This window comes from Poecilia reticulata, chromosome 21, assembly GCF_904066995.2.
Source record: "Poecilia reticulata chromosome 21, P_reticulata-male-v2, whole genome shotgun sequence".
Taxonomy (NCBI): domain Eukaryota; kingdom Metazoa; phylum Chordata; class Actinopteri; order Cyprinodontiformes; family Poeciliidae; genus Poecilia; species Poecilia reticulata.
Genome location: NC_088850.1, coordinates 20,813,706 through 20,838,997, shown reverse-complemented (window position 1 = coordinate 20,838,997; position 25,292 = coordinate 20,813,706). Strand labels below are relative to the sequence as shown.

The window sequence follows — 25,292 nt, the reverse complement described above, 5'->3', positions numbered from 1 at the left end:
AATGGATTCTTTAAAAAGCTTTTATTACAAATGAAAACTTTACATCTATAAACAAGACATCAGTAACATTTACAGTAGCTACAAGTAGGGACACATTTAAACAGACTACTTAGGATTTCACTGTACAGGAGCAATGCCTGGAGGACACACACCTCCAAATTGCACCTGGGCTCAATAGTGCTGGTTGCTAAAATACCAAAAGAAATGTTTTTTCTAAGCTACTTTCTTGGGTTGGCAAGCAGTTGGAATTGTGCTTGGAGCAACGGAAAGGGACACACACGCCTCCAAATTGCACCTAAGCTCAGTGCTCCTTGTTGCTAAGAGACCAAAGTTGAGATTTAAGCACTGTTGCATCAGGTGGTCCTCCAATGTACACATTCTGTTAATGATATGAGACGATCTCAGTTCAAAACCTTTCCACATATATTGTACATTTCAATCAAACATTTGATATAAGGGAAAATTTAAAAAGGGAGCAACTTGGAATAAATGATCTGGAGGTTAACTCTTCTTGATATGAAGAAGGTGGTTAAAGTTGCAATTAGAAAGCTGTAGATGGATTTTATCTTTCAGCATCCCAATGAGTCCAAGTATATATACATCTTGATCTACAGAAGGGTTTGCAAATCTGGAGGGTTGATAAGTTGATGTAGACAGACGTCCTCCAAGCAGAGCGGGCTGCTAGACTCCTACACAAAAAGGACTGAACGCTATTAGTACAGCATTAGTTCAAAGGTAGTTGCACCTTTATTTTTTTCTCCCTCAAAATGATTTAAAAAAAAAAGATGTACAGGATATACGTTACAATAAAGGTAGAAAGGTTTTGAATTGATTCTCAATCTGTGGAGACAGTGCGGCTCCACTCCTGTCCCTCAACATTAAATGGGTTTTGACGCAAAGAACCAAAAAATTTGAAACACTTCCTCTGTTCTGTCAGTGCAATTGTGCATCAGTAGCTGCGTTTCCATTACAAATGTGCGCAAAAGTGCCTATATTTTGCAGTTGTGATCTTTCCATTAAATAAAACGATAAAAATTACATATGAATAAGTTTGCTGATCACTTCCTGTCGTCTTCTTCGTGGTTTGAGCCAGTGGCAGCATCATGTGATGCAATAAAAGTTTTTCCAAAAATATACCAATTTACCAAAAACAAAAACACCACAGAGTGCTAGAACGTTTTAGCAAAAAAGAGTTTTTTGAAATTAGCATGTTTTTGTAAGCAAATTTATATTTAAAATGTCAATTTGTGCAATTATATGGTCAATGGAAACACAGCTACCGTTCGGGACGGTGTAAAACAGGCTGATGTAACACAAAGCTTCACATGAAGATTCACATGGTGAAGCTTAGAGCTGGGCGGCATCAGATGCCTGAGCTAAAGGGGAAAATCAGGCTTTAAATATTTTGAGTGCCAAGATTCCCAGGCTTGAGGACAAAGCTCCTGTCTCATTCATTAAATCCATTTCAAAGTCACAAATTAAACAGGTACAAAAAAAATTAAATTCACATTTTGTTTTTGTCAGGCTCAGGAGTCTAGGTCCAAAGTTTTGTCTCCATTTGTCAGCTTGGAGAGTCTTTTTTTTTTGGATCAGCTGGGTTGGCAGATAAAGCTGAGAGACATTAAGGCAAAGATCCAAAAGTACTTCCCTTCCTCTGACTGGATCAACAGTCTGGTTCTGGGTCCCACTCCGACCCGGGGCGGGTCTCCCTCCTTCATTTGTCCCTTCAGGCTGCAGCTCCGTCCTCGTCCAACATCCGGTGAATCCCGTTTCCGGGGACACCGAGGACGGCCTGCGCGGCGCCACTCAAGTCTCTGGTGCTGCTGTGCCGCGATTGGCTGTCCAGGCGCAAGGCGGAGTCGTGTCTGGACAGGCCGTCCAGTCGGTTGGTGCTGCAGTGTCTGGACTGATCACTGAGGCGGGGCATGCTGGACGCCGTGTACCTGCCGGGGAGAGCCAGGACAAGTTCAGCAACCAACATCCAAACATCTGGAGAGGTGACGGGGGAAACCCACCTGCCGTCTCTGGAGCGGTGCAGGCTGCCGTGGTAACTGCTCATCTTAGAGCGAGCGCTGCGCACTGATCCGGCCCGGCTGGTGCTGGCGCTGGGCGGCTCGTCCAGCATGGCTAAGTGGGTGGAGGAGGCATGGGTGGAGGTGCCCTGGGTGGACGTGCCCCTCGACTTCCTCACGATGGGCGTGTTGGGGTCCCGGTACAGCAGCTGAGCGAAGTCGGGCTCCTGGAGAACCTGGCGGCTGTCGTTGACCATCCCACTGCGGCGGGGCAGGGAGGAGGCCGAGGAGGAAGATGAGGATGAGGAGAAGGTGGGCAGAGAGAGACGCAGAAGGGTGGGGAGGGACAAGGGGAAGGTGGTGGGGCGGTGGGTGTGGTAGGAGAGGATGGAGGAGTGGGTGGAGCAGGCAGTGGGACAGGGGGTTAATGCTCTGAGTTTGGAGGAGGGGGGGTGCAGAGAGGGGCTTGTGTTCACCAACAGCCTGACAACTCTGGAGCAAACACCAGAACCAACATGGACCAGAACCAACATGGACCAGACAACTGGACACAAGTCTGGGCCCAGAGGGCGACCCGCCTGACCCGTATTAGGGCCTTTGAAGATTGATACAAATAATAGTACAATTTTCTGAGAAAACTTAAATGTCTGAGCTGCTAAAGTCAAAAAATTGTGAGAAAAAACTTCTGGAAAATCTCTGAGATTAATCTCAGAACTTCTGAGATTTTTCTCACAATTTTTTTTTTTCTTTTCTTTTTCAGATGCAGAAATTTCTGAGACATGCACAAGCTGGAAAAATGTTCAGCTTTTGTTGCCTCAAACGTTTTTCTGACAGAAAAGTCCAGTGATAAAAAGAAAATTTTCTAGATTAAATAGTCCTACCACGACAAAATTGATGGAATGTACCCCTGATGGTGTCGTGGTGCAGTGGGTACGTACTCTTTGCGCCTCTTGCCGTGGAAGAAGCTGGCCCACTCGAAGCAGGTCTTCTTACTGCCTACCCAGAACACAGAGGGGATTCCCACAATCAGCATCATCAGGTATTTGATGAGGAAGAGCGCCAGGTCGGGCCGGCTGGTGCTCTCCACCTGAAAGACAGGAGGAGCTGGTGACGGAGGAGAACTGTACGCACCAGGGCCTTTGTAGAGAGAAAAAAGCCTACATTTCTGACAAAAAAACAAGAAAAATGTCAGAAATTTTCTAGAAAGAATGAGGACATTTCTGTGTTCCAAAAGTTGAAAACATGCAGCTAGAAAAAACTCAAACTTCCAAGTTTTATTTTTAGATTTTTTTTTAAAGATAATAAAGTGTCTGAAAAGTGTAGGATACATTTGTTTTCAACCCCCTATATACACCTATATACAGGCCAGTGGACCAACCTATGTGACTTGATTGATTTATAGTGATTTTTAAATAGTCAAAAACTTTGACAAAATAAACAACTCAGATCTTTGTTGAAGTAAAAATTAACCCCTAGTTTGCCAAAAGAAGCGGCTTGTTGTTGTCTGTCTCCATCATTTGTGAGCCAGATTCACGGCACACGTTTCTGATTTACCAGAGGCTCTATATGTAACATATGACACAAATACAATCAGATGAAAGGATTTTTATTCAACCTTAAGTCTCTACTTGACTGCAAAAGCTGTTTTGTTTTCAATCTTTTTCAAAAATGCCTAAACCTAAAAGAAAGTGCTCAAACTGAATCATAGATCAGTGTCTTAATGGGACAATAGCAGCTGATATTCAGTAGGAAAGCAGCTGCGCTACAGATTTGTATAAAGAGCATGATGATGAGCCGGTGGAGCTGCTCATGCAGCAGATACAGGCCACTGTGTGTAAACATGGATGTGCTCTACTTCTCCACTAACAGCTGAACGTCTCACGCTGGAGGCAGAGACAATCAGCAGACATCTGCTCTGATTTGACGGCTGACTCTTACCCTCCTGCCTGAGAACGGTAGTTTCTCTGCGTACCGCGTTAGCACCATGAATGACACATCTGGTTATCGAGTCAGACAGGAGAAGAGCATCCTGCCTCTGGTCGGTCTGCCATCTTTGCTCCGGTTTCTGCCGCACACCGTTAGAGGAGGGCTGCAGCTCAGACCCACATACACGCTCATTACAGCAGGGATCAGACCGTCAGCTCCTGCCTCAGGGTTCACTGAGGTAACCTGGTTCAGTCAACTTCTGTTCAGCCTGGAAACGCAGCTTTGCTCCCTGCTGTATCCAGAGGAACTCCGCATGGCGGACGTCTTGGCCCTGTCAGGCTTTATGGAGACATGTTGGCTTTCTTCTTTCCTACTGATGCACAGTGAGGGCTGAGTGTGAATGCATCCACGTATGCTCTGGGGGTCAAACTCAAGGCCCGAGGGCTAACTCTGGAGCTCTGGAGCTAACTCTATTCTAACTCTGGAGCTAACTCTGGAGCTAACTCTATTCTAGAGCCCTCGAGGCTCTAGAATAGGAATCTGCAACCTTTACAATCCAAAGAGACAATTCTGTCCTTTGTCTGGAGAAATGAAACTTAGATAAATATAAATACTTACTGTTGGAATTTTGTTGTCATTTTTAAAGAAACACTGTTTTACTTTTATTCTTATAGGTTTTAAAATAAAGAAAAATGTGAGACTTTGCAGAAATAGAATTTTCTTCTGTGGAATGTTGACATTTTAAAACCTATAAACCAAAACTTAAATCTAATAATAGTCTTTTCTAGTGGAAATGTAATATCATTATATCATAACAAAAAATGAAAAACCTGCTCATGTCAGCATGTTTTTACTATATTATTATTAGGTAATGGTATTATGTTTTTAAATATTATTTTATCCATCAAATCAAAACAGTTTTCATCTGCTAGATGACATAAATGTGAAAAGATGATCAATATTATTTAACATCAAGACGTACTCATCGAATGCAGAGCAGGTTATTTATCATCTTAACAGTTTATTAATGGGTTTTATTCATATATTCTGCCACAACCCAGCAGCATTTCCACTGCACAACTGTATAACGTTGCTTACGTTCAGATGTGCTGTTGCCGTGGAGAAGTTTGACCCCAGCGACCCCAGCAGAAACACACACGGTGGATTACCGCGGCGTTTCAGGCACAGATTAAACCCGGGACTCATCTGAGCATTAATCCAGTGTTCATAATATCAAGAAAACAACAACAGGCGCTCAGGGAGGACTGGTCAGGTGATGCTGTCTGAACGGAGACGGCGCTCTTTCAATTATTAACAGCTTTACTATCGGTGCTGCCGCGGCGCTGGAGGCAGCCGGGACTCCACTGAGACAAACATCAGATCCCACATGGACACATTTCCACCCAGCTGCTCCGCCGCCTGCCGTCAACACGAGCTTCCCTTCAAACATCCCAGCTGCACATCAGAGCAAACTGACACAAACAGCCCTGGGCGGGGCAATAAAACAAGGAAGGAGTCGAATATTCAATGCTAATAAATGGAGTTACAATAGCTTAATACTAACTGTGATTAATTGTAATCACGTCCAATAAAAAACAGAATTGTGTGAAATCTGTTATACGTTTCGGATCTCCAATGTTCTAAAGATCCCTTTTCTAAAACCATCTGATTATTTTTGTTTGCTTCAAGAAAATGTTACAAGAAAATGTTTAATTTATTACTCAGATAAGAATTTAAAAGAAACAAGAAAACTTCTGTATAAAAACAAATGATGATTTTGGCCTTTGTGGCAAAAAGTTTAAACATCACTGACATAAAGTCCCTCCAGATCACTTTACTTTTTAAAAAAATCTGAGTAAATATTAGTAAATCCCCTCATTGTGAAGCTGCTGTGGCTCTGCACATAAACAACTAAAGACTGAATGGAGCAGGAAGCTGGTTTAGTTCCTAATGGGAATCATATCAGCAGGTCAACACTGTGGAAACAAAACAAAACCTTATGCTGCTCTACAGACTACTTCAATGTGGTTTCTTTTGACACTGTAAATGTTGCAAAACAAAAACAAAATGTCCACAGCCTTCTCTAACACTTTTCCTCAATATTTGTAGAAAAAGGTCATAAAAACTACAAACGATGGTGGGAAGCAGTAAGAAGAAACAGCTGCTGACAGTCACTGATGTGTGCCGGGACTTTAAAAATGAAACTCATTTCTGCTGTTTAAACCGTTAGTTGAAACTTTTCAACAACAATCTTCAGCTTCAATTGACTCTTGTTCTCTTCTGTCAGAAAGGAAACAGTTGTATTTGTTTTTCAGTTCTGCACTGTGTGAATAAGAAGACACCATCACTTCAGTTGCAGTGATTAGCTTCTAAAAGCTAAATTTAGAGGCTTTAACATCTGGGTTTTACACTCCATTCAATTGTGAAATATAATCAAACATTTGTTTATGGATGAACAATGAGCTTCAGGCACAAAACAGCCTAATGCTAACAGTTTTTATGAGCACCAGAATAGTTACTCTGAGGCTTTCTGTGACAGTGAAGTGTTTTTCACACACAGTCATGGTGGGTTACCTTATATGGGCAGGGGATGTGGTAGTCTCTGCACTTCTCCTGCACCCAGGTGGTCTCCCAGACGGTCCGGTAGCTGCTCTCATAAAGGTAGCAGGCCACGACGGTCAACAGGGGAACCAGGTAGAGAACGGAGAACACGCCTATGCGAATCATGAATTTCACCAGCTTCTCCTGGTTCTCCTTCTCCAGCGGGATCTCCATGCGGACCCGGTTAAGGGCAGCGATGCCCGCCAGCAGGAGCACAACTCCCACCTAAGAGGAGAGAAGCAGGAAGGTTTAAATGTGCCTTACATGAGCTAACACTGTAGCTATTCATGCAGCAGAAGGAAGCACTGCATTTGCAGGGCTTCTGCAGGTTTCAGAAAGTTACATTTAAAGTTTTTAAGACCTTTTTAATGCCACCATGAATGAAACTAAAGAGTGAACAAACTATAACTACAGGGGATAATAAGGGATGCTGCAGTATTACAATCAAACCGTAGCAAAAACTGACATTTCTGGGGTCTGTTTGCAGCTTTTGGCAGCAGCTCTCTATGGCCTGAACCTCAAGACTGAAAGTTTTTGATTTTTTTGCCCAGAATGCACTTAGCATCATATGGGCTGGAATATAAGTGAGCCAGTGGCAAAAACCAACTTCATCCAACCAACTGGTGATGCATTGCTAGCACGTGTTAGCAGCTAGCTACTGGTAGCCCTAATCGCCTCGACACACAGAATGTAGTGAGTGATAACGTCTTTGTGCAACTCAAACGTTTGCTTGATATAAAAGTTCTGTAAGAGAAAAGATTTCCACAGCCACAATATTTAAGACCTGTGATTGCCATATTTAATGCCAACCTAATTTTCTTTAACAGATTTAAGACATTTTAAGGTGTTAAATTTAGATTCATGAATATAAGACTTTTTAAGCTAGCAAATGTGTATTAGCAGCTAGTTAGCAGTAGCCTCTATGAAGATGTCTGCACCCAACGCAACCTTTACCTGACAGAAATGCTGAGCAAGAAAAAAAACACATGAGAATAAAGATTAAACAGTCCTTTCATGATAAAAAGTATGACCTGTGATTCATTTATTTAAGACAACATAAATTTTATTTTATGAATATAAGTCATTTTAAGACCTTAATTTAGATGCATTAATTTAATTCTTTGTAAGAATGTGGAGGATCCCTGATTATTGCCTCAGAAGAAGAGCAATAAAATCCATCATAGTTTGTTAAAAGGGTCTTCCTCACCACAACATCCAGGCCCAATGGGGCCAGCAGGAACCAACGCAGTGCCGTCAGGTTGTAAAGCCCCACAAAGCACACGCCGCTCACGCTGTCGCCTTCTATCTTGTTCATGGCGAGCAGAGTGACGGTGAGGACACCTGGAACACCCCAGGCGCAGGCGTGGAAGAGGAGCGCCTTCTTCTCTATGGCTTCACTGCCCCACTTAGGAACAGCTGCTAGGAACCAGGTGATGGTCAGTATGACCCACCACACACTGCCAGCCATGGTGAAAAAGTACAGCACCATGAAGAGAAGCGTGCAGGCCTAGGCAAGAGAAAGACAGATTTTTAATCAGCATGCAGGAGGGAATAAAGACAGCGGAGAACACAAGGTGAAGATCTGACCTTATTATGGGAGCCTTGAGTCACTGTGGACGCCCTAAATCTTCCAGGACTCGCTGCATTACAGGAAACTCTGTCCTCCAGCAGGAAGCCGAGGAAGAACACCAAGGACACCATCATGTAGCAGACGGCGTAGAAGATAATGGGCCGTTCCGGGTAGCGGAACCTTGACACGTCGATGAGGAAAGTCAGGAAGGTGAAGAGTGTCGCCGACAGGCAGACGATGGACACCACTCCGATAAAGTAGCGAGCAAACGTCAGTTCCTCGCGAGTAAAATACATGTTGGGACACGGGGGGGAGCAGTCTCGAACCCCCAGGAAGGAGTAGCCGAGTTCTGGCCCGATTTTGAGTTCCCGGGGACACCAGAAGCCGTAGTCCCGCTGGACGGAGACGGGGGACTCGGTTGAGTCTGACGTGGACAGAAGGTCCGCAGGTCGAGGGTAGGGCTCATCGCAGTCTGGGAACCTGAGGGAGGAAGAAAGCAGTGACTTGGTGATTCCAGCTGGTGAGCTTTCTATACTTCTTTTTAACACAATTGTTGCTTGTTGAGGTCTGATTGGACCAAGAGTCCAATAAGTTTCTTCCATTCCACCTGACTTCAAGTCAAAATGTGTTCAACATGCAAACCTAGGAAAGCCAATTAGCTGACCCTGCCAACATAAATCCAGAGAAGAAGAACTACTGCTGTTCCAACCTGTTGCAGTCCATCTCCTCTGGCCAGCTGACCCCAAACATGTCCATCAGTTTGTAGCAGTCGCTCCTGGCCTGCAGGCAGAGGCGGCGACAGGGCAGAGTCATTCGGCCGTACTCGGTGCACACCGGAGCATAGATGGCACACAGGAACATCCTGAGGTCTGGAGAGCACTGCAGGTTCACCATAGGATGGAACGGCTGAAGAATCAGGCAGAGAAAAAGACAAGAGTGTTTGGGGCTATTTTTACACCTGACAGTTTGATAGACTTGGTTTGATAGGGGACCAAAGCTGCAACATTTGTTACGTTTTCGGCTGATGTGGTTTGCTTTCACACTTCTCTGTATCAAACAAACCAAACCCATTGCAAGGTTTCCCCCAGAAAACTTGCTAAGCCTTGTGGTTGGGGCGCTCGGCAGTCTTTCATCTAACAGCCCGCTGTGTTTTTGAATTAAACATTGTTTAAAGTTGACAGGAAATTTGAAAATATCACTTGATAATTATATGTTATTGGAAGATTAATATCTGAACACCGGCTATAAAATCTACAAAAAAAAAACACAAATAAAATGCTACGCCTGGTGGGGGTCACAAGTAAAGCCTGTCAGACTTATAATACACTAACACATTCAACACATTAGAAACCAATCCTTTTGGTTCTGATTGGTTGTTTCTGAACAGCAGCAGAGTCAGAGGGATTTTCACAAATTCTCTGTTTCATATTCTACTGTCAGGCACTTTTAACAAATATTCATCCATCCATCATCTAACACACTTATCCTTGCGCACACATATTCACACCTTAGGACAATTTAGAGAGACCAATTAATTTTTTAGAAATTCTACCTGCTGCAGCTTTTATATAGGAAAGTTTTAATAATGTTTATTTTGGTGTTTTTAACTCTTAGTTAAAAATTAATCTTGTGTTTCCTTCATTGAAATGTCCAATAGACATTGAACATTTCAATGTCCAATAGACACAGGCAAATACTTTAATAATTGCCAGTAACAAAAAATTACAATTCTGCACTTTTAGCTGCTGTATGGAGATAGGATCACATTTTCCATTTGCATCGGCTAGATCAGGATCTGCAACCTGAATCTGGAGACACAAGTGGCTCTTTGACTCAGAATATTAAATTATGAAATATATTGCTCTGTTTTTTTTTTTTTTTTGTTTAATTCTTTTTTTAAGCGCTCCCCACAAAGAAACACTGACTACACTGGCCCTCATGGTACATTTGGTCTAGAACCAGCCTCCAAACCTAACTCCTTATTAGTATAAATATTTGGTAACACTTTATTTGAAGGGGGGTGAATAAGACTGTCTTGACACTTTGATAAACATGACATAACACCTGTCATGAACATGAATAAGACTTCATGAATATTTATGACTGTTGTCATAAAACGTAATTCGGTAAATTATGACACTTTTAATACAAAGTTGACATTATTCAAAATGTCTTTGTTATGACAACTTGAGTGCAATCAGTAATACTTTTATAACAAATTTATATCGGTAATGATTTCTTGGTTAATGTAAAGTTACTCATGTTACTCAGTACTTGAGTAGATTTTTACTAAATACATTTTACACCTGCTTTATTAAAGCTTAAATAAATCTACTCAAGTATAAACATGTTGAAGGTATGTTACTCTAATTGAAGTTCAATTTTGTTAGGCATCCCTTAGTTTGATTTCTGAAAGGTGGCAACCCTAACTGCAGCTTGAATAAAATGCAACTACATAGCATTTTTGAGAAGTCTGGATTGGTTTATGTGTATTTTGCACGTTGCTTTTGACTGTTGCTAATGGGGAGAGACATTTCAGTATCTAAAACTATTAGAAAAAATTTAAGCAACCTACTTGCATACTGGATGTGGACTGTTGGATGTTAAATTCATTACAAGTAAGTATTGTGCTTATTATCAGTATTGAACCAAAGAAAGCAAGGCAGACACAAGCCTTTAAAATTGTGACGCTTTTTATGGGTCAAATAGATAAAACAATTTTAACAGCAGCTGCATGTGGGGCCCCAAACAAATTTTTTGTCAGGGAGCCCAAGATTCCTGGCGGCACCCCTTATCTCCAGTTCACTTGGCATTCACATATGCATCAGAGTTCATGTGCTTATTTTACAAGGTAACAAAAAATACCAGTCCAGTCTCAGGCCTCACTGAGGCGCCATCTTCAGGATTCGGACCAAACAAATTGGTCAGTGGAGCAGGACGAGTGACAATTTCTGGAGATGAGTTCATAAAAACAAGTCTGGCCTCTTTCTTGATAATCCCCCCTTTGCACCCCAATAATGTTACCGCCCCCCCTCCCCCATTCTCCCCCCACTCGAACCTCCACAGGGCTCCCTGCGCTGCTGCAGACAAGCCCCTTTGTGTTCCAGGGAGGACCACGCTGTGGCTGACTGACACACACTGACAACATGCACACACTTGCTCACAAGGAGAACTACCAACGGAAGTATATTATTCACAGGCTAACACACCCACCGAGCAGTGCAGTGATGCTCTCACACACTGAGAAAATGTGCCAAGAAGCAGTGTGAGTGCAGAAAGCCTCACTGGCTTTCCATGGATTCATTTGCATACACCTACATGTGTTTGTGTTGCATCAAGACTTCTAACCACACCCCAGTCAAATCACAGACGCACAGTATGTCCCCTCCCCCATAATGTAAAGGCAGAAGGCCTGAATGACAGACAGGCCCAGAGAAGAGGGGGATGGGGAGGGACGGGAGGGGCAGCAAATGGCTTGTTAGGATGGATGGGTATTAATCTAGTTAAATATTCACTCTGATTTCTCTAAGTGCCCAGATCTGACTTCCCTCCACGATGTTTCACGTCTCACGAGACGTTTGAACCGTTCTCTTGCCGGTGGTGGAACTAGTACACAACAGGACGTTTAAAAACAAGAATTGACTGCAGTTTTAGATTGATAGTGGATGTTCTCCATTCCACGCCGGGTTGAAATGGTTCATAATGGTTCCACTATATACCAATACTTTTTTTCAAATGTACCTTAGCAAGTTGTGGAGAAATCCTAGTGGTCCACAAAGTCGGCCCTCAAGAGCCGGCATCCTGCATGTTTAAGGTCTCTCTCTGGTTTAACGCACCTGGATCAAATGATGGCTCATTAGAACACCAAAGAAGAACATTAACATGATGTTTTGAGCACATTTGTAATGGAAAAGTGGGTACTGTTCAATTCAGATTTAGCATCCACAAGGATTGAGAAGTTGACAAACTCAATCCCACTGAACATTTATGGACGTTTACGAGAAAATGATCCATCCCAGCAAACTGACATATTTAAATGATCTTGATAAGCAGGGTGGTTGACGATCCAGCAAAAGTAATGATCTTGTCCTGTGTAAATACTTTTGACACGATGAGTCAAAAAGTAATTTACAATAAACTGTGGAATCAAATCATTCATATTCATGGGAACATGTTAAGTTTTTCTTCAACTATCTTCTAAGGTTACTTGTTGGTTCTTTTGGGAGGCTACCCTTCTATAAATATGGTGAAAAATACTAAATAAATAAAACCTAGATGATGCTGTTTTATTCTCTTGAATCCTTCATTAAAACTGTACATCAGCCGATAGTAAATCAACATCTGCAGTTCAGAATCCAAGAACAAATAAAAAGATAAGAAGCAACATTGCTTCTCATCACTTTATTTGTTCTTGGATTTGTTCTTAACCTGTTCTTTTATCCCCCAACATCAGATCTGAACAAACTGTTGCTACATTCATCCTTGGCATTTGTCTACATCATTGGCAGAATGTTTTTCAGCCACTCACAACTAATGGCTTATTGTGAAAAAAGATTCACACACTTGTGCTGCTGAAAGAGGGCAGAGACTGATGAAGGACATTAAAGTTTCACTCTACAGTCAAAACAATCTGCTCTTTCAAGCTGACGTTAACCCCAAGCTAAATGTTAGTACAATAATTTTCTTACACGTCATTGCCAAGATTAATCGAGCAGTCAATTGTGTAATCTCTGAGCAACTGAAGTCGTCATGCTTCAGCGAGTATCACAGGACAGAAACGCACACAGTCAGAGCAGGTCATGACCCAGAATCCTCCATGAAGCAAAAACAAGTGGGTAACGTTCAGACGCACGCTTCACACCACATCATCACAAATCACTATTTATACTACAAATAGTACAGCACCATCAGTCAGGTCCAAACTAGACTTTGAGCTTACTTTGTGATGAATTTTATTGGCAATTTTGAGTTGAAACAGAAACTAAAGTAGCATAATGTGACAAGTAGAATTTTAGCCTACTGTAAAACAGAAATAATCAACTAAAAGTGGCTAAATATGGAAATCTATTTTTCATAAGCTGAAGTTAATTAAATAAATGTAAAAAAACCCCAGAACTTCTTGCACCAATTAGTATCTTAAAATCAGAAAAAAAAGTCAAGGAAAAAGGTTACTCACCATTTCTACTGGCTGTTTTAAAGATGTACCACTATGTTCATCTTCATGTTTTCAGCCTTTCACTTTGCTGCTGGTACATCTACGTCAGACTTTGCATGCTTTTGATATAACTTCATACCAATTTAATGTTTTTGATTGTTGATTCAATGTTGCATGACTCTGTGTTTTTGTGTTTAATGATGTAAAGCACTTTGAAATGCCTTGCTGCTGAAATGTGCTATATAAATGTGATTTGATTTGGTATATTCAATGGTTCAATTCTGAAGGCTTTTAAACCTGTACATTGTCCCTTTCTGAATAAAGTTTATATCTTATAAAACATAAAGGAAACTACAGTCTGCTGCTCTTCGTAGGAATAAGTGCTGAGAAATCCTGAATGTCATTTCAAACAACCAAAAGCGTGTTGATTAGTCTCTGGACATCTAGTACTCATCGGTGATGCCAACACAGACCGCTCAATTTGATCGACTGCAGTTACTAGAGCTCACATCTTCATTCCTATCCTTCGTTTGGCTTCCTGCAGGCTACAGAACAACGTACTGTACTCCGCTGTGCCGCACAGAGAAGCGCTAGGAGAAACGGTTGAGTAAATATGTAGGCTACTGGGATGATTCACCACAGATCAGGACTCGCATTCAACTCTCGTCCTATTCAGACTATTTTTATACCTCAACCCTTTTATCTTCCAGCTCTTCTTCAGTATCTGCAACAAGCCTTTATTCAATATGAAGCAGTGAGAGAAGAGCCAACCGTAATAGTGATAGCTTAGGCGTATGGCTGGTCACACAACCAATATATCCAATTACAGATAATTAATAAATACTCCCTCTTATTGATTCACTGGTCAAACTGGAGACCCGTGCTTCGATAAATGGCTAAAAGTTTATTGTGGAGATTTTTTCTTCAGCATCAGCCTCAAAACAGGGAGCTGAGGATGTAAAACACATTTCTGTCAAAAGACTACATGCTAATTTATTTACTTCTACTTTCACTATTCAGTTGTTTTGAAATACCGTAGTTTTAATTGCAAAAATAAATTACCATGTGTAAACTTTGAAACCCATCACTCTTAAAGGTAACACGGTTGGGGTGTGCTGTTGTGGCGCAAGGATTAAGCACAACCCACATATGGAGACCTTAGTCCTCGACGCAACTGTCGTAGGTTTGATTCCTGGCCTTGGCAACTTTTGCTGCATGTCTTCCCCCTTCTCTCATTACCCACTTTCCTGTCAATTAACTATCAAATAAAGGCCACTAGAGCCAAAAATAAAAAATATGTAACAGTTTTAAATGTGAGAAGAGTTGAGAAGTTATTTACTTCATGTTTATGTAGCTAAATATAGGCTAAAATAACAGCTTGTTCTACAGAGAGCAGAACAGCAAGAGGGAAAAACATTCTGCTCAAAAATTTATTCTTTTTTAAATATAGTCAAACTAATTTTAAAAAATCATTACAATGAACATGAAAGCCATGTTCACCCCAGAACCAACAATATAAGAGTCATTTATCTATTTACATCACAGTATCTATATGTGCAACAGCAAAGGACTATTGTTCGCCAAATTTAGTAATATTTAAAAAATATAAAGCATTTAAGCATTGCCTACCAAAAAAAGCACTGGTACGGAAAGGTGATAAACTATTATTAATAACTAGAAACATTTCTGCTATCACCATCTATAATAAATCTTTATTTAAATGAGTTACAACATTTAATTTTCGCTTTGATCAAACGTATTTCTGAATTGAACTTCTAGAGCGCCTTTTACACGAAGAGGCAACAAAAGGTCAGCTACTAACAGAAACCAACAAAAGCACAAAAAACTAATAAACTAATCAGACCTAAACATAAAGCACGATATAAAGATGTTAATGATTATGTTAGCGTTAAAGAGGAAACTACAAGTAGACTCAAGAAAAACTAAACTCAGAGATTATAAAGTCCTGAAATAATAAAAACAAAACTAGCATACATTTCTGCTTAATATAAACAAGTAATAAAAAATATATAATTTCAGCACTTAAATTGAAATAAATTACTAAAAGAAGTTATTTTTTATAACAATTTAAGTAAAATTAAAAGTACAATAGCGGCACAAAGACTCAGTTCTACAGTCAAAATAAAAACCTTAGCTTACAGTTTCACTATTCGTTTCTCTCTGAACGTCACTGCCAATTAATACATATTTAATTCAGTCCTAATTGAGCTGAAAAAGAAATACTTTCTCAAATTGATTTAACATCTAAAATACATTTAATCAGCTACTGGTCGTCAGGAAAGACATAGCGATATAAAGCTGTGTCATCAGCGTAGCTGTGAAAATTAGTGCTGCGGTTAAATTGCCACACGATGCAGAAAGAATTAGCATAATTTCTCCCTCCTCTACTGCAGAGCTCTTCATAACGCCGGGCGGTGAAACCCTCTGATCTTCAAGACGTGAAGAGAAACATCTCTGACCTCCGTTTCACCCCACGCTGTGCTGATATATGCAGTCTGTCCTGAATCCCATTACTGTGATTTTCATTATTAATAGTCTAATGAAATGAATGGCAGCCATTGGCAGCTGGATATGCCTTCAAAACAAAACAGTGATTGGGTTTTAATGGAGACTGAAGTCGGCTGCTGAGGTTCTGTGAACCGCCGACAAAGGATCCCAACATGGCCGCCCGGTCTGTGATGATTTGTTCTTTTTATAAATACCTCCTGGTCACCTCTCTTACCCCCTCCATTCATACAGCCCCCCCTGGCATTCCAGTTCTCCTCTACCACCATTCCAGAGCTGCAAATTTCAGAGCTCGGTGCCATGGCGACGGGTGATGCATCGATGGAGAAGAGGAGGGTTTGAGGAGGTCAGGGTGCAGGGCGGAGGGGACCACCTCCCGGGAGGCCCAAAAAAAAAAAAAAAGAAAGCCCCTGCTTCCTTTGTTAACAGCACAATCGGGACGGTTTCCTGGGCAACGGTAAAGTCCCGCCATCGGGGGAGGTGGGGGAGGACAAAAGAGGTGCAGAGGAAGGGAGAGAGGAGTGATGGGTCGACCAAGCAGCCGTGTCATTCGCCGCTAAGAAAGTGTTTGTGTTTGACAGTGGGTAATATCCATTTACACACACACACACACACACACACATGCACCAGAGAGAGAGAGAGAGAGAAGGGTTGTTGTGGACCCTCGCTTTCTCGATGTGCTCCGCATTCATGGCACTGCCAATAAACACGGTGTCGGACATTAAATAAAACAAGAGGCTCTTTTATAGCGTAGGTCACGCTGGCTAGGATTTATCAGGCCACGTTGTGTGTATCGGATACATCTTCACTACGGCACAATGAGCGCAATACGTTAAGTACTCTCTGGTGAAACACGCAGAGAGTTGTTCTGCATTGAACTGGAGGTATCAAACACACACACACACACACACACACACACAATCCTCGGCGCTCCTTTACAAAATCATTCACACCGACAGGGTGGAGTTTCTGGGTTAGTCCACACAGCAGCTGAAACCTGACGCGGTTTATCTGGATGGGCTGCCAACCTGAGAGAACAGGCTGAAAGGCGAAGGGAAGGACTGGGACCGGGGAGATTAAACCCAGATGGGCCATTAGGCTTTGTGTTGGTGGCTTCTGTTTACGGCCAACACAGAATAAATATCAAAATGGGTTTGACTTGAGATGAGAATGAAGGGGCGCTTTGCATCCAGGCCGCCATCTCGCCATGGCGACTATCTTTAAATAGCTGTCATTGCGGTGATTCGTTGGCTTACACCCGGTTAGCAATCTAACATGATTAGCATTTTCAGTTGGTCCTGACCCTCACTTTGTCCCTCTGGCCTTAACCAGACCTCTGAGCAATTCCTGTTATTACTCTTGCTGTGATCGTCACACAACCCTGACCTTCAGGGGGAAAGCTCAGCTTCTCTTCTACATGCTGTGGTCAAGCCGAAAAAATGAACTTCAAAGATGAGATGAGAAAATGTTCCCTTTAAAGAAGCTGTTGTAGGTATTTTCCAGGAATGTAGTGCTATTTTATAGCACAATCAAGTAACTACATTACCATCAGTTGTTATAGAAATATGTCAAATATGATGCAAGAGAAATTTGACTTTGTGATTTAATTCCTTGAAGCTGTGCCTATGTCCCTTTAAGAAGCTCCTGCTCTTTCTGAAACTCCGCCTTCAGGAAATCAAAACATTAACACAACGTTTTTACCAGCGTTTCACTGAGAATTAGCTCCTATAACGAGTTCAGCAGATGCTCAGTTCCACCAGGTGTTTTCTAATTGTTGCTGGCTAGTCTTAAGGAGCTGAGTGGGAGAGTCACAGAGGAAGGATGCCCTGCCAGGCGGAAGCTCTGAAACTGCAGCTCTCATGAGGAGTTTTGTCCTCGAGGGCGGAGGTAGGTCCAGCCAGGCGTTTTGCAATGGTTCCCATGGGAGACTAAAGAATTTTTCAGACATTAACGAAGGAATTGAGGCAACACTCCAGATATGACTTTGATGAGGGAATAACATTATAACAAAATGTAAAGATCAAAAAGTTTATTCTGCATAATACTGCCCCTTTAACATTTTTTCAAAAACACAGGCCAGGAGCAACGCTCAGCCACAACAGCATCGGTCTCTGCCGAAGCACAAATTGTCAAATTCATAAAGCCAGAAATGATGGGTTAATAAGTTACCTCAGACAAAAACTGTACATCACTACAGAAGGCATCAGAGTCTCTATCAGATTAACTGAGTTCCTGCCATGAGTCCATTTGGGAGCCACAGACAGCATCCATGTCTAAATGAGAGGATTTTAACCCATTTAGTAATGCCACTAAAATCTGCCACACTCTTACTTATGCAAGTGTGGCACAATAACACGGTGGTAAAAAAAAAAAAAAAAAAAAAAGATTCCCAAACCCTCGAGGCCCATGTCCCATTTGAGCTGCGAGGTCATTCAGCGGTCATTGATGAAAGACTGGAAGAGGATAAAAAGCAGAATATGAAGTACAGTAACTTAGCATTTTCATGGTTTGAGTCATTCAGGAGTTTACATTTTTACTGACCCAGCTTCTAACAAAAAGAATAATATAGATATGGGGATTTATAACTAATGTCATGATGATAAACTGTCCTACTTTCCCATAAAACTAACACCAGGCGAAATCTTTGAAAAGAAGGCATGAAGAGACACCACTGCTGGGGCTTAGAAGAAAGAGCGCAGGAACGGCAGGCGTTGGTTCCAGTCCAACTCCCAGCTTCTCCACGGTGCGAGGCATTCATCATTATTATCATGGCTGTTAAGCAGGCCTAATTCCCCTTTAAGAATCAACCGTCAGAGCTCTTTTTTGCTGCTCTCAACGTCTTAGAGGCTTTGAATTCTCCCAAGGACTGGATCCCGGGCCGAGTTATCAGGAAGACAAGAGCCGAACAGAAGAGCAGTCCCCGCCATCTGGAAACTACCGGCTTCCTGTGTGAAATCCTAAACTGACAAGCACTTCTGGGCACTAAGAGAGACCTAATTGTGAATCTGTGACCAATCAAAGTGAACGCTGTTGGAACCAAAACGACCTCTTTCTGTTGAAGAACAACATCTCAACCCTCAGCAGCTCCAGCGAGGCCTTCATCGCAATTAAATCTACACAGTATTTTTTAGGTTAGTCAGTAGGGATGCACCAATAAATCGGCCCAGATTGTCTTAATTTTGGCCGATACTTACATGAGGAACCAATCTTATGTACTGATTATTGTTCACCTTTCCAAAGGTCTGAAAATCAGCCGCTGTCCACTTTCTCTCTTACATCAAAGAGGACTGACTCGACCAGCAGGTCATGTCTGCACAAGTGTCTTATTCAGGTGTTGGAGCAACAAGCACCTCATACCTGAGCGCGGCTAAGTATGCTGCGTTTTGGAAAAATTGTGGTGGGAGATTTTACAGAAGAACTATGGATTCAACACGTTGGACTGACAACTTTTTGTGAATTGTGTGATGCTGTAAGCGCTCTGATGGAGCCAGCTGCACATTGTCCAAAAACAAAAGCAAACCATCATGCTCATACCACTTCCTGTCGTCTTCTTTCATGTTTCCACCAGTAGCATCGATCACATGATTCCTGAGATGCAAAAAAAGTGCTTCCATTGCAGTTTTGTGAAATTGATACATGGCCGAAAAACAACCTACTGCTAATTTTTTCTTTATTTTTGTAATCTGCGCAATTTTATGGTTAAGGGAAATGCAGCTAGTGACTGCAAATGGTTTTGTTTGCATGCTGTTTGATTGCATAACTTGTGATGTTTTAATATTTACCGATTAGCATCCGGCTGTTTTAATGCATTTCTTCTTTTATTTTTCAAAGTTACTAGCTAAGATCTGGGTTGGAAATTAGCACCAGAGCTGCAACCAGGTACAGTTTCCTCTTATGGTAAGTGTATATTGCACATTGTCTGTGTTTTAAATAAATGAATAGTAGCTCATAAGATGACTGTGGTGATGTATCGTGATCAGTAAGGCACAGGATGGTGTGTGAGCCGGCTCAGGAGAGCAGCTGTGATCCATCACATGTAGCTGCACATTCACACAGCTGTGCAGGCCGTGTTCAGAGGTTACATAACCCCGGCTTCTTAGCGGCAAGCTGCTTCTGCCGGCAGCCACATCTCCATCTCTCCAACAGTCGCTGCTGAGCACAGTGACGCCAACAGATGGATGGCAGAGTGTCGCCACATCATTGCCATGGCAGCAGGATGGGGTCGGTGGCTGGAGATGATGGAGGGGATCAGCAAACTGGAGCAATGTTTGTGAAATATAGACGGCCAGTATATCCACACACAGGAGGAGTATGTTTGGTCAAGAAGGCATCTATGCACCATAGATCGATCCATTTGTTTTAAATAAATGCTTTTAAAAGAATAAAGACTTCTGAAACACAGAAATGTGAACTTTAATCCGTTATTGAATCAGAACCAAAATAGGTTTTGGGTTTTTTTCCCTCTCCATGTGTGAGTGTGTGTGTGTGTGTGTGTATGTGTGGTTGAGTCATTTTTCTAAAGCCTGTTATATAAAATAGATTTGGTGACCAGGTGCTGGACTGAGAAATCCCACCACACATCTGTAAACATCCCAAATGTGCAGCACAGCGACACAGCAGTACGTCTGTGGCGTATAGGTTACAAAGCACAGGAGAAAAAAAAAAAAAGGCATCTTTGACAGAATGTTTGTCTGAACATCCTCAGTATCAAATTAGTGTTGTCCTCAGACCTACCCAGCAGACAGAGCGGACACAATGAAGGCCTTACATAACCAGCAGTAGTTTGATTATACACTCCTAATCTAACCTGAGTGATGCAGCGTAAATATGGATATGAATGGGCAGAGGTTCAGAACGTTTCTACGAAGGTCTGAGATCAGTTTCACAAAAGCAAAAACAGAAACATGCTTTACAGAAGGTCTGACAGAGAGAGAGAGAGAGAGAGAAAGAGAGAAAGAGAGAAAGAGAGAGAGAGGAAAGAAAAATCTGATGTGTTATGTACTCTACTTATAGTAATTATATAATGTTAAAAGAGTTAATTAGTCATTAGTTATTCACAGCAAATATTTGTGTTTATCTTTAAGAATTGCACCAATTCCTGGTTTTCTTTGAGGTTGGACCTACAAATTCAAGTTTAGAATCAAACTTTAAAAAGAATTTTCTGATGGTTTCCATGATTAAAAAGAAATAGTGAATAAAAGACAGAATCTAAAATGATGTGTGACTTGATCCACTAGTCAAATTCAGAAAAGATGAACAAACTTCTAGCCAAATCATTTAAGAATCTGCTAATTCATACTAATGCCTAGTTAAAGCTATATACTGAGCATTTCTGTTCAAAAATTACACAGAAACATTTACCGTTTGCTGCTGTATTTTTGGTAACCATTAACTATTAAATTAATTGGCTTAGTCAGGTTTATTTTTGATAAGATAAAAAATAAATATAGCTAAATGCATGTGAACATTAGTCACAGAATTTCTAGTAATGTGTCTTAAAAGCGTAAAGAAGCTCATCTAAAAGACAACATTAAGACAAATATTAAATCTTATATTTTCTTCAAACAGCTTTAAAATAATTTAATAATACTCTATAATAATAATGCTATTTTGAGGTGTTTCTCCATCCTGTGACGCCTTCAGTGAGGTAAGTTACTGACCTCACTGAAACAGTCAGAGAGTCGTGTACTGAAAATAGATATTGCTAGAAAAGTAATAAAAATTATGACCTATAACATTTGATTAATAAATTTAGCGCAATTTTTAAAGTCTCTCCGCCTTCACAAAATTTCTAAGGAAATACCAAGAATTTCATGGTTTTTTTTACGAGTATAAAAAAAAGATATCAATATCTTTTTATGGGGTTTAGTTTGAGCAGGGCTTGTGAAAAGGTGATGTTTTACATTTCCCTAATAAATGAAATGCTTTCTTTGTAATTGAGGGTGTTTTTTTTTTATTCTAACCTTTTTGCCCCATCTCAGCTTTTTGAACACAGACATACAGGTTCTTCTCAAAAAATTAGCATATTGTGATAAAGTTAATTATTTTCCATAATGTAATGCTAAAAATTAAACTGTCATATATTTTAGATTCATTGCACACCAACTGAAATATTTCAGGTCTTTTATTGTTTTAATGCTGATGATTTTGGCATACAGCTCATGAAAACCCAAAATCCCCGTCTCAAAAAATTAGCATATCATGAAAAGGTTCTCTGAACGAGCAGTTAACCTGATCATCTGAATCAACAAAGTAACTCTAAACACCTGCAAAAGATTCCTGAGGCTTTTAAAAATTCCCAGCCTGGTTCATTACTCAAAACCGCAATCATGGGTCAGACTGCTGACCTGATCGCTGTCCGGAAGGTCATCATTGATGCCCTCAAGCAAGAGGGTAAGACACAGGAAGAAATTTCTGAACAAATAGGCTGTTTGCAGAGTGCTGTATCAAGGCACCTCAGTGGGAAGGAAAAAGTGTGGCAGAAAACGCTGCACAACGAGAAGAGGTGAACGGACCCTGAGGAAGATTGTGGAGAAGAGCCGATTCCAGACCTTGGGGGACCTGTGGAAGCAGAGGACTGAGTCTGGAGTAGAAACATCCAGAGCCACTGTGCACAGGTGTGTGCAGGAAATGGGCTACAGATGCTGGTCAAGCCACTTTTGAACCAGAAACAACGGCATAAGCGCCTGACCTGGGCTACAGAGAAGCAGCATTGGACTGTTGCTCAGTGGTCCAAACTACTTTTTTCGGATGAAAGCAAATTTTGCAAGTCATTCGGAAATCAAGGTGCCAGAGTCTGAAGGAAGACTGGAGAGAAGGAAATGCCAAAATGCCAGAAGTCCAGTGTCAAGTACCCACAGTCAGTGATGGTCTGGGGAGCCATGTCAGCTGCTGGTGTTGGTCCACTGTGTTTTATGAAGGGCAGGGTCAATGCAGCAGCTATCAGGAGATTTTGGAGCACTTCATGCTTCCATCTGCTGAAAAGCTTTATGGAGATGAAGATTTAATTTTTCAACACATCCTGGCACCTGCTCACAGTGCCAAAACCACTGATATTACTGACCATGGTGTTACTGTGCTCAATTGGCCTGCCAACTCTCCTGACCTGAACCCCATAGAGAATCTGTGGGATATTGTGAAGAGAAAGTTGAGAGACGCAAGACCCAAAACTCTGGATGAGCTTAAGGCCATCGAAGCATCCTGGGCTCCATAACACCTCAACAGAGCCACAGGCTGATTGTCTCCATGCCACATTGAAGGATGCAAAAGGATTCCTGACCAAGTATTGAGTGCATAACTGAACATAATTATTTGAAGGTTGACTTTTTTGGTATTAAAACACTTTTATTTTATTGGTCGGATGAAATATACTAATTTTTTGAGACGGGGATTTTGGGTTTTCATGAGCTGTATGCCAAAATCATCAGTATTAAAACAATAAAAGACCTGAAATATTTCAGTTGGTGTGCAATGAATCTAAAATATATGACAGTTTAATTTTTAGCATTACATTATGGAAAATAATTAACTTTATCACAATATGCTAATTTTTTGAGAAGGACCTGTATATTACATTTGTGTTTAGAGCTCAAACGTCAAAGCTAAACTGAAAACAGAGATATATTTTCCAGTAAATTATGAAGCTGTGTTGACTGAAAGCTTTTTCACATGTCGTATCATATACCGTACCTCCATGGCGAGAGCGGCCGTCTGCTGGTCGTAGTGGTTCATGATGTTGGGCATGAAGGTGGAGTTATACGGCAGCCCCTGACACATGCGCAGGGTGATGGGCTCGCAGGTGAACAGACTGTGGCTGCCCGCTGCAGCGTCCATGGGGATAGCTACGCAGGCGGCTAGCATCGACACGGAGAGCACCCACAGGAGATCCATCACTGGGTCCCCACACAAGAAGTCACCTGGAGACACCCAGGAGATGGCTGCTTAGGACGAGGCGTTACCCTCTGTTACCGTAAGGGTCATCCACCAGGTCAGGAGTAAAAAAAAAAAAAAAAAAGTCTGAAAATCGCCTGAGAGTCTCTTCTGAGATCACAGAGAAACGGTCCAAGCTGGCAGGGACCATCCAACATGTTCATGGTCAAAGCTGGCTGCATCCATCATCATCATCATCTAAAGGTCCATCACCTGAGAGAGGCTGAGCTTCTGAACAACGTGCCCTCAAAAGGAAGTACCAGCAACAGCCAGAGATGGAAACCAGTCAATGATCTGCATGCAGAAAAATCACAACAGAGATAGAATAAGTCATTGTAGCAAAGCTCACGAAACAAAGCAGTGTGTTTAAAAAAATAAAAAAAAATAAAAAAAACAGCAATTCAGGGGACATTTTTCAAATGAAATATAGATGTTTTTGTTGATGATGTTCAAGTGGCTCCATTGTTGATTAAAAAAAGGTTAAATGTGATAGCTGAACAACTTAGCATTAAAAATAAATATCGAGCCATTAAAAAAACATACAATTTAAACATCAACATCAACAAAAAATGGTAATTTAAACCTTTAATATTGCATAAAAATACTATGTGGTATTTGAATCATAATATTCAGCAAATTCATGCTTGATAACTTTACATTTTATGTGGTATGTAAGTCCTTTCAGACATAATTTTGTCATTTGTCTTTTATTTCGCCTTATTTTTTTTATATTAGAACTAGCCTTATTAACATGTCAGTACACACCCATATACAGCCTGAATACTCTTTCTACTGACACGTATAAAAACATAAATAATAAACTTCAAATGGAGAATTCCTTTTCAAATTCTCCGAAAATTTGTTTTATTTAAACCTGAATATAAAAGAGTGAAAATTATTTAGTTAATTCCGCGGTTAGCCTACTTGTTTATCAGTGAGAGCTGATCCTCTATCTACATATTCATTTATCCTTTCCACATATTAAATTAGCTAAACTAACCTGACCAGGAGGCTCGACGCGGCTACTTTCCTCTAACCGCCAGAGTGTCACCAAAACCCGGATTCAAGCAGAGAGAAGTAACGCAGAGCAAACAATAGATGACGGCTGGTCCGTCCTCAGGGCTGATAGTAACCGGAGCAGAGACAGCCAGCTCCGCTCACCGGTGTTATCATTTACCGCAACGAGCCGCCAGGGCGGCAACTCGGAGAAACACTCCGCCCAGATATTTACAAAGAAAGAAAAAATGGAGGAATTAAATGGACAAAACTTTACCGAAATGTTCTCCAGGGAAATTCACGTGCAGTGGCGGTGGTCTCAGCAGCTTACCCTCTCCGTAACAATGAGCTAACCTCCTCCTCCTCTTCCTCCAGCCTCCCTCACCTCTTCTCCTTTTCCTCTCCTCCTTCACCCCCACGTTCCTCCCACCGTTAAGCCCGCGACACTTTCAAGATGGCTTCCGGTCCGAACCCTATCGATTTAATAGAAGACTCTTAATGTCAACAAAATATTATATTATATTATATTATATTATATTACATTATATTATATTATATTATATTATATTATATTACA

The 25,292-nt window shown here is 41.3% G+C and overlaps 1 protein-coding gene across 5 annotated transcripts; it reads right to left on the bottom strand.

Annotated features, from left to right (window-relative positions):
* Positions 1-6: 6 nt before the first annotated feature.
* On the bottom strand, positions 7-25,167 carry fzd3a (frizzled class receptor 3a). Of its 5 annotated transcripts, none has more exons than XM_081602609.1 (9): positions 25,047-25,167; positions 23,480-24,013; positions 8,819-9,015; positions 8,127-8,589; positions 7,747-8,046; positions 6,513-6,764; positions 2,951-3,099; positions 2,016-2,444; positions 7-1,943 (listed from the first exon to the last, which is right to left on the bottom strand). In XM_081602609.1, the coding sequence occupies exons 2-9, from the start codon at positions 23,678-23,680 to the stop codon at positions 1,727-1,729; spliced, it is 2,208 nt and encodes a 735-aa protein (XP_081458735.1). In that variant the 5' UTR covers positions 23,681-24,013; positions 25,047-25,167; the 3' UTR covers positions 7-1,726. The 5 variants fall into 5 exon arrangements, with proteins under 5 accessions (XP_081458735.1, XP_081458734.1, XP_081458738.1 ...); XM_081602608.1 differs by having other exon boundaries at positions 24,993-25,161; XM_081602612.1 differs by having other exon boundaries at positions 2,016-2,273; positions 24,993-25,159.
* Between the last annotated feature and the right edge of the window lie 125 nt (positions 25,168-25,292).